Here is a 19,558-nt window from a genome sequence, read left to right as displayed (position 1 = left end):
CTGAGCTTCTAAAATGGTAATCAAGAGTATATCATAACTTTTTGTCCACTTGGGAATCTAGTGTATAATATAGCATCTACCCCAAAAAAAAAAAAAACGTCGGATAGAATTGGAAGCAGGATGAAAGTTAGGTTTATATAAAGGAGTCTGTGCTAAATAGTAAGAACAAAAGAAGGATTTTGCTTAAGGAGATTTAAGTTGTGGATTCTTTTAGAAAATTTATTATTCTTAGCTGCTATTAAGAATCATAAGCTAATGGTTATGGCTGAACTTGTTTGTGATGCTTGTGAATTTTTGGAAATTCTCCAGCTATTATGGTAATTTCATCAGTTGTTTTTTGTTCTTAATCTATGGATGCTAACTCTTATCAGTCTTTCTCAATTCTTATATGAACAAAATTAAGATTGTTTGAATTTCTTACAGACTAATTAATTAATTGTTCAATCTTCAAGTTCTCTCCTTAGAAATATCATCCAGGTGATCCACCCTTGAATGTAGGTGCGACCTGTGGTTTCTGTGAGCCTTATTGTTCCTGTATTTCAATTTTCATTTGGTTCCAGGTAGATTTGATTAGGTTTCTTGGGCTTCAGCCCCTTTGTGCCTCTAACCCTCAATTTCTCTTTATATTCTGCCTCCAAACTCATGCACCACCCAATTTACTTCTCCAATGAGGTTATGTCTTTGTCTTCCATCTCTGATAACCTCAGGGTTAGGACCTATTCAGCATGTCCTCCTTAATTTCCAGAAAGATCTTAAACATTGGCCTTATTTTGTTGCGGAACAATCTGAAATTCCTCTTCTTCCAAATTTGGTTGATAGTGGAGAAAAAACCAGTTTCCCCAATCAGAGCAATAAAATTGGATCCTCCAAACTTATGCACCACCCAAGTAGCTTCCCTAATGAGGTTATGCCCTTGCTTTCTATTTTGAGAACATCAGGACATCCCTCCATATTTGAATTGTAAACCTGCATCCAAAGAGCATACTATCTCTACTCTCCAAAGCTGCCAGCAAGCGCACTGATTTTTCCTCAGTGTGAGATTATTGACTCAAAGATTTTTGGTCTTCCAAAGAAAAACGCCACGTCCCATATTAGAGTCTGTAACTCACAAAAAAAAGTTGAATTCAGATCGAGTTGTGTTGAGTTATGGACCTAGGAAGTGGTAGGCACCGGGTCCACCCAGTTAAATTGATTTTCCTATGTTTGCTTAGTAAATCATTTAAATAACAAAGGAGAAAGTTATCCTCCTCCACGGGGTGAAGGTTCAGCCACCATCCTAGGATTCACTAACCCCTATAGGTTTTAGTATGTTCTGCAAAATACTCTCCTGATACCCTATGCGCATCTGAACCCCCAAACTTGGTCCAACAACAAGTATCCATAAATGTACAAATCAGACATGATGTAAAGCTAAAATATGTGAACAAAGAGGAAATCAAACAAAAAGGAGAAAAAAAAGATGGAATTCACCTGGGATTGGATGCCAACTGCTAACTAAAATGAAAGTGAGAAAGATTAGTTCCTAATTTAAATTATTAAGGAAAATAATCCTACAAAGCAAGATTAAAGAGAAACAAAACAAATCAGAACTAGGAGTACTTTTAATTGATCAAATAAAAACATCTAAAATTCTAATTAATAAAAGACACACCAAAATTACAACTATGCCATTGGATGCATGATCCCAAAATGCAGGAATTACCTATTCTATGGAATGCCATGAAACATTACACCAAATAGATCCTAAATAATGCAACCCTCAAGATAAGTTGTCAGACTCGGGTTAGGAGAGTGATAGAAACAAGCTCTAATAAACTTGAACACGAATACAAAATTTTTCAAAATTGCGCTACCTTGGGAAAATGGACATAACTCTTTGGATATAACTCAGATTCTGATTGTAGTCTGGTGAAAATAGGATGTGAAAACATGATTTGTGTAAGGACGAGTTTTCAAAATGAAAAACAACAAAGTATTTTTGGATTGTTTTTGTGAAAGATAAGTATGAGATTGAAACATCTCTCTTCTAGAATGTATAATTGCATCAAGAGCGTTGTTACAAATTGTTTAAGATGCAAGGATCACAAGGGAAAAACACCTAACTCTTCTTGGCTAGATGGGAAAACTCTTATAGGTTTAAGGGGTAAGAACACATCTTGGTTCGAGGGAGTGCTTACAACAACTTCCATCCACAAAATTCACTACTTCAAGTTATAAAGTAGTGGCCTTTTATAGGGAATGCAATAGCTGGTGTAAAAACCATCATGTTGATGAGATCTAAGGGCTGAAATTACATACAATACTTTAGAAAAAAATAAATAAAAAGAGACATTCAAGAAATAGGGACTAGTCTCAAATCTCAAGACATGGGAGATTGTTATACGACATAAGGGCTAATCTCAAGACATGAGAGATTGATTCAAGGTGTCTTGATGCAATCTTCAAGACAGTGTGTTAAAGGTCCACTACTCTCATTTCCTCATGTATAGCTTCCTTCCACTTTGGATTTGTTATAGCTTTTGAGAAACTTCTGGGAATTAGAATAGATGATAGAGAAATGAAATATGCTAGATTTATGGAGGAAATGGAATCATAGAAAAAAAGGGAAATAGTTTTCTGTCCGGGAGTGTGGCCTACGCCAGCACTCCCATGTGTTTATCTCTCTCCTCCTCAAAATAAGGGGGCGGAGGTGTCTTTTCAAATGGGGGGAGAGAGATAGACTCATGGCAGTGCTAACATAGGCCACACTCCTGAACAGAGAACTTTCTCCCAAAAAAGAAACTCGGCAATGAGATAGTACAAGCTTCTTTTCCTTTCTGGACAACAAGGGGAAGATCCAAGTGAAATGGTAAAGCAAGAGAATATAAAGGAGGGGATGATGATGGAATATTAGTTGTGCTTAAAGAATGAGGATCAAAGAGGGCTATTGGTGGGGCTTTCTCTGGTTTTGCTTATAAACCAACAAGTCCTTGTCGTTGGTTCTGTCATCCCTTTTATGATTCCATCCCCTTTTCTCCCACTGTTAGGTTCCATCCCTTGTTTCTCCCCTGCTTCTAATTCTAAAACATACTCAGAATAGTAGATATTAAATGGGATAGTCATACAAGTATAGGAATGGCATGAGTCACCTCTTTGCGTACACCTCAACTACTCTCCCCCTAAAGAGGGGATTGTTGAGAGGAGAAGAAAGGAACATAATAAAAAAGTAACATTTCGAGAAACCAAGCGCTTGTAAGAAAGGGGATGATAATGTTTACACCCCTTCTCAACTAGTGAGTACCCTAAGAATATACATTTGAGAACTTTAGGGTCCAGTTTTGGTATATTAGATCTTCGAACATGAGCATAACGCACATGTCCAATTGGTGGATGAAGAAAATGAGGGGTGGTAGGAGAGAGAAAATCTAAGGGCTTTGAATGTAAGGATGTCGGATGGCATGCGATTAATAAAATTTGCAGTAAGCAAAGATATAGACCAAAGGTGAAAACACCTTTGGGACATGTATACCAAATAACAAGCTGTGGTATATCTCTAAAAATTGGCAACTTTTTCACTCAGGCTACGTTTGGTAACGTTATGTGGAATGTGTTTCTCTGTTCTTTCATTTTCTGAAAACAGAAAAACAGTCATTTTGCTTCGTTTTATTGTTCTTTAAAAATGAACTGGACAAACATTTGGTCTGTGGAACACCTTTGATGAAACAGCTCAGAGGTGTTTTGTTGTTCCACGGAACAACTTAAACGGCATATTATCGTGATCGAAAGAAAGAAAGAAAAGACACTGGATTTCGTTGAAGCCTAGCAAGAACCTTCCCTGAGATACTCCTGCAACTCCATCAAGGTATACCCACCTGCAACTCTCTCTTTCTCTCTGTGTGTACGCAAGCCAATATCGGAGAGAGAGAGGCCATCCTCCCTCTCCCTACCAATTGTTCAAATGAAATCCTAGCCTGTTGCAGCAAATTCTAATGGCATTGCCACTGTCGAAACCCGTGGCCTTGTCGCTTGTGGCACCGACATCAATGTTTGCATCTTCACCAACAAATTTCCTGACGTTTATGCCGCCACATGTGTAATAGCTGACGAAGCTAGCAACGCCCGATCCATCAGCAACCGCAACGTTCTTTCTGTCTCTGGCATGAACACCGCCCCTGAGTCTAGCATTGAAATCCTCGACAATTGGCTTGAAACCCCTTCAAATCCCCTTCCTTGCATTAGTAAACAACCCATGACCCGAAGAAATAGAAACCTTCCTCGACAAATCGATCTCCGAGATGTCAAAGATCGGAATTGAGGAGCCGGAGAAGCAGGATACATGTGCGATTTGTTGTTTGGCTAAGAATCGGGAATTCTTGCCCTATGGAAATCATGTCTAGTGGGTTGACGGAGATTGTCAAAGAGAGCCCAACATCGGCGATTGTGAGGTTTAAGGCTGGGAATGTTGATCTGGCGCATCATTATACGTTTGGGCATGATTTGGTTGTGACGAAAGGCAGCAAGAGGGTTTGGAATGTGAGTAAGGGGAGAAATATGATTTGGGGGTTGGTGATTTCTTGTTTACCCCTACAGGAGATGTTCATAGGGTGAAGTATTTTGAAGATACAGAGTTTTTCATCAGATGGGATAGGCATTGGGATATTTTTTTGGATGAGGATCTTGATGCATGCAGCCAAACACCATAGTTGTTCCATAACTGTTCTGAGAGCTGTTTTGAAACGGATTTGCCAAACGGTCATTACATACAAAGAACACTGTTCCAGATCAAGAAAAACAAAAAACGTTTCTGGGCAAAAATATCTGTTCTTGACGAAGCACATTACCAAATGCAGCCTCAGAAACTCCATTTTGTTGATGTGTATCAACACAAGAAAGTTTACATAGTATACCATGTTCATGAAATTATTTTGAAGACATGCAAACATATATTGACCCCCTTATCAGTTCCAACAACTTTGATTTGAGAAGCAAATTGATACACACCATTTTATTGAAAGTAGTATAAGTGGAACATATATTACTCTTCTGTTTCATGAGACACACCCAAGTATACTAAGAAATATCATTAACAAAATAACAAAATCTGAATAAAAAAGAGGCGGGGCAAGCCTCTAAACATTAGAATGAATAAGATGAAAATTAGTAGGTCTATTGCTGTTATATGGATAAGTAGATTTACAATGTTTATCCAGCTGATATGTTTCACATTGTAAGACATACTAATTAGGTATATCATGAAACAGATAAGGTAAATATTTTCTCAAAATAGAAATAAAAGGAATTCTCAGGCATTGATGCCAAAATATAACACTATCAAACCCTTGAGTGTTGGAGGTATGATATATAGTATTCCATCGCTTGCATTAATAGATTGATTCCGAAGGGCCGTTAAGAGGCCATATGGGCTGAAGGTCCCAAGGATTTCACTATATATTTGTAGCGATGATTCTTTCTCTGTATGCAATTTGAGAGAGATGTGAGGACGAGCGGTTGTAACCCTATTCTCCATTGATAGTGAAACAGATCTCATCTCACTGTGGATGTAGACAACCTTGCTAAACCATGTAAATCCTTGTGTGCACTGTGTGATTGTTTTTTTGTGATTTCCATTCTTTCCTGCATCGTTATAGGTTTCGTTTTCTACATTGAGCACCCCTAGCACCACTAAGAGACAACACTATATGTAGGCCAAATTGTGCTGAGTTGAGCGGGTAAAAACCTTTCTCCTCATGCTCACTACCAATAATCCTCTTCATCAATAGATCCTGAAAAAAGTACTAAGTATAAAAAAAAGTGACATTACACTTTAAGGATTTGATAAGATGACCGACAAAAAAAGATTACTAGTAAAATTGGATCAAGAGAGATAGAAGGGGAGGCATGAACATTGCACTATCATCCTAGTATGGATAAACTAGTGTCATCAGTAACCCTAACTTTGTCTAGCCCGTACAAACTTTGTAAAAATAAAAGAGGATAGACATACTAGTCACATGGTTGGTGGCATCCGAGACTATAATCCAAGAAGCAGACAAGCAGATGTGGAAGCATGTATGGCAAAAGCTAAAGTACCTGACTGAGCAAAAGCAGATGTGGCAGAGACAGTGGTCAAACTAGTACTGTTCATCTGGGCTACAATCTATTGGAAAAGCTTGTTCTCCTCCGATGTGAGAGTATCATGATTAGGATGGAAACACATGTGGATACCCAGAATGATCACTACTATAAACAATAGAATGAACCTCGGGTCCCCTATTTTGGTTTCCTCGTGATCCACTAGTCATCAGTCTAGAGTGATGGCCATGAAATCCCTAGTATGATTCCTTGGTGTTCCTTGGCCTGAAAAAGTGAGACAAATCCATATAGTTTATATTATCAAACTGACTATGGAAATTTGGAGATTCATTTAGGTCCATTGAAAATTAGAACATGGTTGGACTGTTGTTGTTAGTGGCTGGACTTTAATTATCAGATCTCCCAGATGTTGAATCCATTGATCTTCTGACACCTGACAGTTTTAAACCAGGTTATGAACTTGGTAATTGCTAGAAACTTTATTTGGTTAGGTACCCAAACCTGTGGGTATCGAAGTGCATACTCTACCTGCACCAAGTTTTTGTTCTTCCCAACCAAGGCCGTTCGAAAATTTTGCAGAAATGTTACTGGCTAACAGCTGGTGCATTATTATCAACCGTTTTTAACATAAAATAGAATGATTTAACATTGGTTTTTACCCCTTACGCTTGCAGTACTGCAAGCCTGCTGGTCCAAACCAAACAAGTTCGGAAAATTCCAAACAGCTCCCTGTGAGTGATAGAAGAGGCTCACTTTCTGACTCCTACGACTAGAATACATTGCCATTAAACTGAGGTTTAAGACACTCAAAAATACCTCTAGGGTGACCTGAATTCTCCCAGATTGCCACCCAAAGCACCTCCACAATACATGAAACTAATGAGGAAAATAGAACACCACCGCAATTTTGAGGTCACAATACTCACAGTGGCCTCTTCCAGCAAAAATAGTGCAAAGATCAAGGATCATTGGGCAACCCAAACCATGTAGGTTTCATGTCCAAAAATTCTCTTGAAGTTGAGAGCTTATCTCTACAATTGCTACCCAGGTGGACTGCCCTGTTCACAGAGGTGTAGTCTTGGTTCTATTTTAGGAATCTTCAAATGGTCCCATTGACCTTTATTCTGTCCTTTCATGATTGTAGAATACTCTATCTTACATAATCTAGGGTTCTTCTTTGGTTGGATTTCAATTTTGATTTCTGATAATGATTTCAATTTTGAGTGTGTAGTATGATTTTTGTACCCTATTTTCATAAAATAGAAGCCAAATGAATTAGAAGTCTCAAAATAGCTCCAATTTCTATTAGCTATTTTGAGATTTCTATCGAGGATGTTTTATGGGCATGTTCTCACATAGGCTCAATCTGAGGTAAAAATGAAATTTCATTTAAGACTTCAATAAAACATGTGATTTGGATGTAGATCTTCTCTAGCACACATCGTGCATCGGATGGCTGGGCGGGCAGCCACGGGCACACACCCCCAATGCTTCCCAGCCGTGAATACATGCTGGAGAGGATCCACCCATGTGATCTGGTTGGAGATTCTCTCAAGCACGCCACTGCATCTGATGGTTGGGCAGCGCCAGACAAACACCCCCACTGCTGCCTAGCCATCAGATTCACACTGGAGAGGATCCGGGTCTCTCTGTCACAGTTGCGATTCCAGGAGGTCACTGGAGATCGAGAACCCTAAATCCATCCAGTGCAAAATTTAGCATTGGAAACTAACCTTGCACAGTCGATTAATTTGATTTCTTAAAGCATTAACAAAGAAATCACTATGAGAATCTAACCTGAAAGGTAGACGAGTGTTTTAGTGCGAAGTATTACAGAGTGATAGAAACTAATGAAAACTTTAAGCCATGAATCTGCAGGCCTTAATTGAACAAATTATAAGAACCTGAAAGGAAGACGGGTGCTTTAATGCGAAGTGTTACAGAGAGAGAAGCTATTGAAAATGTTAAGCCATGAATCTGTAGGCTTTATTTGAACAATTATAAGAACCAAAATCACACTAAAAAAATGAAAAAACTAAAGGAAGAAGGAAAACGAGCGAGAGAGAGAGAGATTGTTCTCTCTGATTGTGATAAAAATGGCAGATGTTATCACCTCTGAACCGCTGGTGTTGCGAGACGTGATTTTTAAATGGAAAGTAATGACGGAAATAACGAAAGGGAGCAACCAAACCTTCGAGCCATACGAATCTACAGCGCCACCATCCACCGTCTTGTCATTTTCCTCGCCCATCACCTTTTCCTGGTGGCTCACACGAGCATGATTCTCCTCTGATGCCGCTTTCACCCAAAGATATAATTTCTGAAGTTTTGAGCCCGAATGGAGACTTCAGTGGATAGCAATGGGGTTGACTTAATGATCGCATGCCTGGTTTGGTACTGCTTGCTGCTTCTGATGAAAACCATCTCCAGCCTCACTTCTCTGCTACTCGTCACCTAGCTCCTCTGTGCAACCCCTACCCAAACCCCCCTCTGTTGTCCCTGCCACCTCGCAACCCTGAACCTCCTCATCACCGCCCTTGCCACTGCCCCTGCCCTCGTCGATTCATGGTGAAGCACCTGCGGAGCACTGTCTTGCAGACCCTGCTCATTCAAGGCTAAGTACCTGTTGATTGCAAAGGAAGAAAAAGAAGACCAAAAGTAGAGAGAATCTATTCTGTAAAGTATATACCAAATAGATTCTTATTGTTGAAATAGGTATAATTGATGCAACTAAACAATTTCAATCTTGGCAAAAAACTATTTGTTAACTTATTTTTAGAAATCTGTCAGAAATCGAAATTGAATTCAACCCCAAAGGGCACCTAGGCAACCGGAGTCTGGGTTCTGTGATGGAGCTCCTTACTGGGAGTGTGGGAGCTTGAGGAGCTCACCAACTCTCAGAACTAGCTGAGAAATCTGGGAAACTCTGATACCATATTCAATTTTGGTTTGTAAAAAACAGAACCAAGTTGTGAGAAGGTGAGCAGTGGTAGAATTGTGGAAGAAGACAAATTTTGAGAAGGTGAGCAGCAGAGAAAAAGTTGGAGGAGTCCACGACCATCTCTCCCCCTTTATATTAGTGTCATATAAAAGACTTGAAAGTTCTGAAATTCATACATAATAATAATTCACATTCTATACACATTACACAAGCAGTCCTAGACTACCCATTTATGTTATTCTAACATTAGGGTTATGAATTATTGTAATAATCTTGTTATTGTTTGAGAGGTTGAGATGTAAGTTTAGCACAATCAAATAGGATAGGGTGAATCTGAGGTTTTGAATTGAAGAATAATGCAAGGGGTAGGTGCAAGTAAAGCTTTCAAGTTGGTTAAATATGTGAGTGGAATTTTCATTGTGGTGTAAAGGTTGGTGAATTAGCTTAGGTTTGTGTTTGTAAGCTCTTTAAAATTAACAACTCCATAATGTAGATACCTTGATGAGATGACTTCCAAGAGATGAATGCCTTTTATGTCATGTTAGAGCCTTGCCAGAAGTGGAACTGATGGAAAATTTATTATTGTATCTTTGAAGCTTGAAAAAATAAATCAAAGCGATTATAAGTCTATGTAAAGGATCATGATACAAGCGTGCATAAAGGATTTTTATCCCCAATAGGTAAGATCACATTCAATGTAATAGAGTGTCCAGCTGTTAGAATTTTTTGTTTACCCTTTCGTAATTTATTAGGAAGGTAACCCATTGATTGAGGGATCTTCTACATTCTTTGTAACAAAAGCATAGGTATAAATCTGAATACCTACCACTCTCAACTCACCTTGAGTGAGAGAATTCTCCATACAACTTGGATTTAATATTCTCATGGTATCAGAGTTATACCAAGGTAATTTTTTTTTCTTCCATATCCATGACAGTCCAACCTTCCAACATTACCAGCCCTTATATTTACCCTTTCCCTCTGAACATTGGAAACTTTGTTTCCATCAAATTAATTAGGCGTGCCTTTTTCCTCTTACTTTCATCTCTCATTTGTCATTCTCCATTTTTCATTTCTCATCTAATTTCCCATCTCTTTTTCCCCTCCCCCCTTTTGTGTGTTTAGGCCTCAGTTTTGCATACTTTATTTTGTTTATATCCATGTGGCCGACCCCTTCAAGTTGGGATAAGGCTGAGTTTGTTGTTGTTTCGATCAAATCAACTCAAGACAACTACTTGTTGCGGAGAACACAAGTAGAGAGGTTAATTGAAACCACCAACTTGCAAGGTTTCATTGATGATAAGTACAAGATGCCCTCACCAACAATCAAGTCATCAAAAGTCACTGCTGCCGGTAGAGAGACCAAATTTAGACTACAACTTTTGGACGTAATCTGATCGATTGGTTTGAGGTTGGATCATCAGCATTATATCTGAAGCAGTTCTAGGATTGGTTTTGGTCTCAAGTCTCAACACATCAAAGGAGGTATGGATTGCAGTGGAGAGTTCCTTCGCTCAGACATCAATCCAATGTGACTTTCAATTAATTCAAGAAATTAATTTCAAAGTTATGATTCCTTATGCATATCTGAAAAAGGCCAAGATCATGTGTGATAATCTAGCAACCATTGGCAAACCTATTTCTGAGAATAGTAGCGTGGATTTGAGTGTTCTTGAGAGATCTCCATTGTAACTTTCTCCGATTTACATAGTGAAACATCTTCAGCTTCACCCATGTATGTAGCACACCATATTGGTGTGTGAACCACGTTAAATCTGTCTTCTTGCTCTATTTTTGTTTCTGTTCATGTTTTTGTATGGTGTTTGTTCTAACATAGATACAATTGTGCACCCCTCTCAGCCTTCTCTATCTTATCTGTTTGTACTTCATCACCTCCAGAAGTATGAGCGACGCCAGGAACTCTATAATTCTGATAGGTTTGATTATTCACCCATTGCCTTTACCGGTCAATGTTCTCAACGTTCTCAAGGTCGTGGTTATCTATAGAATACTTATTCTAACAGAGGCTACAAGAGAAATGGCTATTTTAATTCATGGTCTTTGTTTTCCTCAGAATACTTATTCTAACAAGTCAAAGAAGTGCAAACCAGGCCAATTTATATTGGTACTTCTCAAGTTAAGCAAGGAAATCTATCTCCTCACGTAAACTTTTCCATATATATAAAATGGGAGAAAGTTCTTTGTCCGGGAGTGTGGCTTACGCCAACACTCCCATGAGTCTATCTCTCTCCTCCCCATATGAAAAGACACCTCTGCCTCCTTGTTTTGAGGAGTTGAGAGATAGACACATGGGAGTGCTGGCGTAGGCCAGACTCCCGGACTGGAAAATACATCCCATATAAAATATAATAGTTTAGAAAAGCTTGAGTGTCAGATATATGGTAAAAGGTATCACACGACATGAAACTGCTTCAATAGGTTCAATCAAGCCTTTCAATCTTCTGATATACCACAGGCCTTAGCTGCTATGACTATTTCAAATGCAAAAGACAATGATTGGTCTCCAAACATGGGTGCATCGACCCATATGACCCCCAATGCTAGTAGGCTTTATAATCTCAAACCTTAAATAGGTTCTGATAGTGTAATGGCTGGGAATGGTGCAATCCTTGAGATAACCCATTTTGGAGATGCAAAAATTACTATAGATACAAGTTCAATTGAACTTAGGAATGTCTTGTTAGTACCTTTGTTAAAACAAACACCAAAGAAACACGAGTAGAAAACAAAAACAAAGCAAGATGACACAGAGATTTAACGTGGTTCACACCAATACGAAGTGCTACGTCCATGGGCGAAGCTGAAGATGTTTCACTATGTAATGAAAGAAAGTTATAATGAAGATCTCTCCAGAACACCCAAAACGGTGCTACTTCTTAATATAAATATTCCTCCAACGGGTCGGGTCGATCTTCGAAACAGGTACATGAATTCGAGATACACATAACAAATCTCCACCTTGGCTTGAATTTCCTCCAACAAACAAACACATAGTTGAAATCTTCATCTTCTCCAATAGCCCTTCTAAGGGTTCAACTCAAATGCGACAAACACCAATCAAGTTCAAGCAATACTCGAACTTGGTAACACATAAAGGCTTTGTCAACATATTAGTTGGATTGTCTTCAATACCAATCTTCAACACTTGGATACTACCTTGAGTAACTATCTCTCTAAAAAATGATACCGAACATCAATGTGCTTCATCCTCTCATGATACATTTGATCTTTAGTCAAGTGAAGTAGTTTTCCAACTAACTGCACACCCTCCAAGAGTAAATACATAACCTGTGAGTAATCTCCTCTTGTCAAGATCACCGACATAATTTGAATCAACATAACTAGATAGACTATCACCATTCCTCCCAAACTCCAAACATACACCAGAGGTCCCCTTTAAATATCTAAGTATCCATTTCATGCTTCCTAATGAGTTTTCCCTAGACATGATAGGTATCTGCTCACTACACTAACTGCCTGTGAAATGTCAGGAAGAGTACAAACCATAGTATACATAATGGAACCAACTGCACTGTATGGAACACATGACATGTACTTCACCTCTTCATTTGTCTGAGGTAATAGAGCAGTTGAAAGTCTAAAATGAGATGCAATAGAAGTACTTACATGTTTGACATCTTTTATGCTAAAATGCACCAATACCTTCTCAATATATTTCTATTGAGATAGCCATAGCTTCCTTGCTTTGCTATCCCTCTTAATCTCCATTCCAAGAATCTTCCTTGTTGCCCCCAAATCTTTTAACTCCCAAATCCAAAATTTAAGTGTTGCTTTAACCTGTTAATCTCATTCTTGTCTTTAGTTGCAATCAACATATCATCAACATAGAGCAGCAAATATATGAATGAGCCATTAGGGAGTTTTTTGAAATATTTACAATAGTCATATTGGCACTTACTGTAACCAAGACTTGCCATAACATAATCAAACCTCTTATACCATTGTCTGAGAGACTGCTTCAAACTATATAAGGACTTCTTCAATTAGCATACATGGTCCTCCTTGCCCTCAATAACAAAACCTTTAGGTTGATGCATGTAAATCTATTTTTATAGTTTACCATGCAAGAATGTTATTTTCACATCGAGTTGCTCCAACTCCAAATCATGCATGACGACTAAAGCAAGCAAGACACGAATAGAGGTATGCTTAACAATAGGTGCAAAAACATCATTAAAATCAACTCCATGTACCTGATTGTAGTCTTTTGCAACCAACCGTGCCCTGTACCTTGCATCTTCAACACTTAGAGGTGGATTCCTTCTTCTTGAAGACCCATTTGCAACCAACAATTTTCTTCCCTCTTGGCGGCTTGACAAGCTCCCAAGTATGATTTTTATGAAGAGATTCAATCTTCTCGTTCATAACAACAACCATTTTGTGGAATCAACTAAACAAATAGCTTCCGAGTAAGTTGCAGGCTAACTATTTTCAATTGTATCTACAACAGCCAATGCATATGCAACAATGTCAGCATGCCCATATTTTTGTGGTAGTCTAATGTTCCTCCTTGGTCCCCTTGTACATCATCTTCTTCAGTGAAAGTTGGCAGCTGAACTGAAGCAGATTGTGTTTTGTTTGAAGATGGACCACCAATTTCAAACTCTACCTTCTCCCCAAAATTTTTCTGGCTTTCATCACACTGAACATGAGATTCCTCCTACGATGCAACATAACAAATTCATCAAAAATAACATCTCTGCTAACAAGAAATTTAGGAGCCTTTGGATCAGGACACCACAACCTAAATCCCTTCACTACAGATCCATACCCAAGAAAAATACATTTCTTGGCCCTAGGTTCCAACTTCCCATCATTCACATGTGCATAAACAGGACATCCAAAAGTTTGTGAATTTGAGTAGTCAGCAAGCTTACCTGACCAAACCTCCTCTGAAGTCTTGCACTCAATAGCTGTGCGAGGAGATTTATTCACCAACCAAGCTGTTGTGTTTACTACTTTTGCCCAATCCTGTATTTGACAATACACACCTTGCCTTTTCTAACAAGGTTTTGTTCGTACGCTCTGCTGCTCCATTCTCCTAGGGTGTCTTCACAACTATGTGGTGTCTTGAAATACCCTCATTTTCCAGAACTCATTAAAACCACATTCACCAAATTTTAGGCTATTGTCGGTTCTCAACCTCTTAATTTGCTTCCTAGTCTGTTTCTCAAGTAAAATTTTCCACTGCTTAAAATTGACATGTACTTGGTTTTTGTGCTTCAAGAAATAGACCCAAACCTTCCTAGAAAAATCATCAATAAAGGTAAGCAAATACGTAGCACCGGTCCCATTTTAGGGAACCTTGGAGGGTCCCTAAAGATTTGAATGAATGTAGTCCAGAGTTCCTTTGGTCCTGTGAATGGCAGTACTGAAACTGACTTTCTTCTGCTTTCCCAACACACAATGCTCATAGAATTCCATTTTACCTGTACTCTGACCATATAAGAAACCCCTTTTACTCAATGATGCCATCCCCTTTTCACTCATATGACCCAACCTCATGTGTCATTTATTTGTGACATCAAACTCAGACATAGATGATGAAGCTACTGCAACATAGCCAATGACTATAGTACCCTGCAACAATATGCAAACTACCAATCTTCATTCCTTTCATCAATAAGAGAGCACCTCTGCTGATCTTCATGACTCTACCTTCAGTTATATGTTTGCATCCATTTGAATCAAGCGTGCCTTAATTGATGAGATTCTTTTTCAAGTCAGGAACATGTTTGACATCAAACAAGGTTCTGATAATGCCATCATGCATCTTAGTTCTAATTGTCCCCTTTCCAAATATTTTATGAGAAGCATTATTCCCTATCAATACAACTTCACCTTGAACTGATTAATATGTGGAGAACCATTCACTGTTGGGGCACATATGGTAAGAACATTCATACAGAGGCCCCATGACGGAATTAGGGAATAAAATAGTGGTTTTCTTGTAATAATGTGCATGAGATACTGAATATAGTGCATCTATCTCATCACAATCTCATTGATTATGAAATGGTTATTTAGAATATTAGGAAAATTCAGATTTTGGGTTACTAATTAGGATAGTTTCATTCATCTCAAAAAAAGAAAAAAGAAAAAAAAAAAGGATAGTTTCCAACTTCTCATTGTAAATTTTCAATTTTAACTCTATTTAGGTCTTCAACTATTCATTGGCTTGCCTCTGTACGTAAATGATGTCAAGGGCTGGTTCAGCCAAAGTGGCACTTTTTATAGAGAGACCAAAACCCCTAGATTAGGCACATGTCAAATTTCCTAACCAGAATTGCTGACTCCCTGATTAGGAGGGCGCTATCGCTGACATGTATAATGGTTTAGCCCATATTCCATCCATGGCTTCAGGAGGAATTCACAGGTGGGCCCCACCCTGTGAAAAGACCAACCCCTCCCTGTTTTGGCAGGGCTGGATCTTCCAGCTCCCGCTACGGCTGAAGGTGAGCCAAGTCCTTTCAGGAGATGTGTAATCTTCCTACCATGAGTTCTCCTTCTTAACCAGGCCGCCGTGGAAGCATGAAACCAATATATCGACGTTGGAGTTTTCAATCACTCGTCGATGTTTGATTTTAGCAATGTGGCAGAATATGTTGGGCTGAAATTTATCATATGAATTATGTGACATAGACAACATTTTCCAATCTGAAAAACAAGTAAGTTGCCGGTTGCAGATGTCTAGGGTATATGAGGATACACCCAGTATAGTTGTTAGCATTTCACAGTGCATAGTTACCGAAACATGCCTTGGATTCTTTTCGTATCCAGTGAATGTGATGTGCAAATATTATTCCTTTGCCACACTGCAGTCCGGGACTTAAAAGAAGACTTACTATAAAGTAAACATTTGCTCTTTAGATTGAGTACCCATTTTCTATATTTTCTTTAGCGAGACAATATAATAAAGAAACATTTTGTAACAAAAGGAATCTCTATCATTGCTGTTATGAAAATTGATGTGAAATTTGACCACCCCACCTCCCCCTCCCCAGGAAAAAAATATTCTTAATGAGAGGATTTATCATCTCACAGCCTTTTCTGTTGTTCCTTAATCTTAGCATGCTCAAGACACTTGAACGGTATCAAAAATGTAGTTATGGTACACTGGAAGCCAGCCAACCACCAAAGGAGACACAGGTAATCTAAAAGCCATAGCCCCCAAAGTGTTCTTCCTCGTCATCAACGTGCTATGTTACTAAAAACAATTGTAAGTTGATCTTATGGCAGCTTAACAATGTTTTAACATTTGGCATGTTGTCGTCAAGCAGAGCAGCTACCAGGAGTATTTGAGGCTAAAAGCAAAAGTTGAGGTCATGCAGAGATCCCAGAGGTAAAATTTCAGCCTTGGCACGTAATCTACTTTCCCTTTAGATGGAAATTGCTTTGTTATTTGTTAAGAAGGCTATCGATTTTCTTGTGCTTAGTAGTGATTTATCTACTTATGCCTTACAAATTTTAACCATGGATACTGTAGAAACCTTCTTGGGGAAGATTTGGGCCCGCTAAATACGAAGGAGCTTGAGCAGCTTGAGCATCAACTTGACATGTCCTTGAAACAAATCAGATCGACAAAGGTAAGCAAAGCCCTTTTAGAGCACCCCATCCCCGGAAAGAGAGAGAGGCTTAACCTCTTAACAGGAAAATTGAATTTGAAAGACAAGCCAAATCTGGTTATGCTGTGATCTAGCATACATCTAACATCACCTTTGATAAAACATGTCTGATGGCCGCATGTTTCATCAGGTTCCACTGTTTCAGTTCCAGCCTCAAGAATCAAGAGAAGCATTGTTGCTTTCTTGCAATTATGACAAAAAGAAAGCAGCTGCTTTTTTTTTTTGGAACGAAAAAAATAAAGCAGCTTAGGGGATGTGCTATGATGTTATCTGAACCCTAATTTTGAATTGCCTTCAGGTTATATCCACTTTAGTTGGTCTTTTCTGTTGAGGGAATAGTCCCACATCCCTTATCCTGAGACCTTCTATCCCTTCGTATGTATGCGAGTCCTTTCATCCAAAATTTCAGGCTTTTAGGTTGGAAATTTACATGGTATTAGAGTGGGTTTTCCCTTGTCCATTCATCTGTGTACCACATTTCGTACTACAGTCTCCACATCGGTTCCCCCGAAGGCCTTAACACCTTCTATCCTCTTGTATACCTGTGAATACCTCCACCCAAAAGTTGGAATTTTTGGGTTAGATATTTATATTTTCAACCCTATCATTAATTCTGTTAGGTATTTACCTCAAATGCACAACCCTAGGCCTTCCACTGAGACCTGCCTTTACTTGATGGATCTAACATATTTAAAGTTTTTCATTCTTTCCTACTCCGACCATGTGGGCCTCATATGAAAGATAACATTTTTCGACCCTTCATTAATTGTAGTGTGCAGATTCCTTCTTACACTGCCCTTTAGGAAACCTGGATTGAGCTTCTCTCCAGGAAGCCCAGCACGTCTAGGGAGCATCCAACCATTGGGCTGTGCCGCACACATCCCTAGGAAACCCTCTCATCTCATAGTTTAAATTAAAAGCCTTTGTTAAATATATAGAGAACAACTTTAATAATATAAGTTGGTGCTTCTGACTGCTAGTTTCATGCCTTGCAGACCCAGTTGATGTTAGACCAACTTTCTGATCTTCAAAGAAAGGTGATGTATCTATATCTGAAAATTTACTGTCCTGTTTTCATTTGGGAAAGGACATTTTTTTTTTCTTTCCCATGAAAAGTTAAAGCCTTAAAAGGAGGAGACAGTGACAATCGTTTCTGAAACTTTTTTTTTTAGTACTAAACAATCGTTTCTGAAACACTAAGCCCAAACACTGTAACATGTTGCATGGTACTGTGCGACCATCCCTGCATTTGGCTTCGAGCCCACTGTACTGCGCACCTTTGCCGTGTCATGGGTTGGAAAATCGTTCATCATTTTTATTTAAATTTATATAATTCTCATATAAACCAGCAATTGTTTTACGCAGGAACATATGCTTCAAGAAGCAAACAGAGCCTTGGGAAGGAAGGTAATAATATATTTATCTAACATTTGAGTTCAATTTTCAAGTGAAAAAATGTAGGGTTTTCCTGTTTTTTCTTCTTCTTCTTCTTCTCCTTCTTCTTGTATCTGAAGAGGGTTTAAAGAACTAGGCTTGCTTATGTAGTTGATAGATGCACTGGATATTTAGCTCGAGTGGTTAAACCAGAAAGAGTTTGGGAGGAAAAAAGCAATTTTGTAGAGCAAAACAGAAAAGTAGTTTTGACTCAAAATAAAAGGTAATATTTTAAAGCAAAACAGAAAAGGAGTATGACTCAAAATTTAAAGAAATTGCTAAAAACAGTCTTAGTTTGAATGGAAATCCTGCCTGAATCTTCTAACAAAGTTCAACTATGGGTCTTTAATTTTGTGAGATAAAACTTATTGAAACTTGCACTTAAAAGTCTCTTCCCTGAAAACATGGATATTTATTAATTTTCCATCATATCCATTTATTTCCTCATCCATCTCGTTGGCTCATCATACCCAGTCCATCTTTTTTAAATGAGAATAAGGGTGAAGCTGCACATTAAATTTTTGTATCCTGCAGCTGGATGAAAGCAACGCTGAAAACACCATTCAACTGACATGGGAAGCAGCCGGGGCAAACATCCAATACAACCGCCACCCACCTCAATCAGAGGGATTCTTCCAACCTCTGGAATGCAATTCAACTCTGCAAATTGGGTAAAATTTTTGGTCAAGATGAGACCCAACAATCTTCTTTAATAGATGTTTCTATGCCTTTATTATTTTGAATTTCTCTTATTGTTCTTCTTGTGTAAATGTTGGTCATCACACAGATACAATCCTGCTGATACTGATCACATAACTGTTGCTGCAACTCCAACCCAAAACGTCAATGGGTTCATTCCTGGATGGATGCTTTGAATTTTCAAAGTTAATGATCATCTTTTGAGAAAATTTATATTTTCTCATGAACCAAAAAAAAAAAAAAACATCTATAATATGTAATTATATTCACAAAGTGGAGAACAATAAGAGTGTCTCTCTATTCTAGAATATGTAACCTACTTTTGCTAAGAAAGACTAAAAAGCTTCTTAGAATTTTTATTTAGATCACTAGCCATATAGTATAGATGGCTATGTAATAATCCTAATGATGAGTATTTTATTATGTACCGGCCGTACGTGCCGCCGCTAAGAAGTAATAGCTTTCTTATAAAATCATGTATCCTTCACCTGTGTCTTTGAATCTTTGATGGTCAAAGTTCAAGACCAACATCACTCAAATGTTTTTTTCCCCAGAAAATTAAAAAGAGAACTAAAAGGGTTCCATGCCAGATGCAGGGATTTGGGGAACAAACAACCAAAACTTTTTCCTTTCCATTCTCCAAGACATCAAAAAGAAACTAATACCCTAAGCTAGGGAAAGGGAAAGATACTGTCCCTTATTTGAACTGGGCACTCGTGATCGTTCATTACCGACTACGTTACCT

At 38.4% G+C, this 19,558-nt stretch overlaps 1 protein-coding gene across 1 annotated transcript in view; it reads left to right on the top strand.

The window, feature by feature from the left end:
* LOC122649692 (agamous-like MADS-box protein MADS2) overlaps positions 1-19,063 on the top strand; it is a 37,175-nt gene extending 18,112 nt beyond the window's left edge. Inside the window, exons 3-9 of the mRNA XM_043842930.1 lie at positions 16,126-16,204; positions 16,336-16,397; positions 16,542-16,641; positions 17,676-17,717; positions 18,046-18,087; positions 18,649-18,785; positions 18,902-19,063. Of these exons, the coding sequence (XP_043698865.1) occupies positions 16,126-16,204; positions 16,336-16,397; positions 16,542-16,641; positions 17,676-17,717; positions 18,046-18,087; positions 18,649-18,785; positions 18,902-18,989 (550 nt within the window). The 3' untranslated portion in view covers positions 18,990-19,063. The remainder of the gene's footprint in view (positions 1-16,125; positions 16,205-16,335; positions 16,398-16,541; positions 16,642-17,675; positions 17,718-18,045; positions 18,088-18,648; positions 18,786-18,901) is intronic.
* The last annotated feature ends 495 nt before the right edge of the window (positions 19,064-19,558 follow it).

This window comes from Telopea speciosissima, chromosome 2 (assembly GCF_018873765.1).
Source record: "Telopea speciosissima isolate NSW1024214 ecotype Mountain lineage chromosome 2, Tspe_v1, whole genome shotgun sequence".
Classification (NCBI taxonomy): Eukaryota; Viridiplantae; Streptophyta; class Magnoliopsida; order Proteales; family Proteaceae; genus Telopea; species Telopea speciosissima.
The sequence above is the reverse complement of the archived record's forward strand: the minus strand, read 5'-3'. Positions and strand labels throughout refer to the sequence as shown.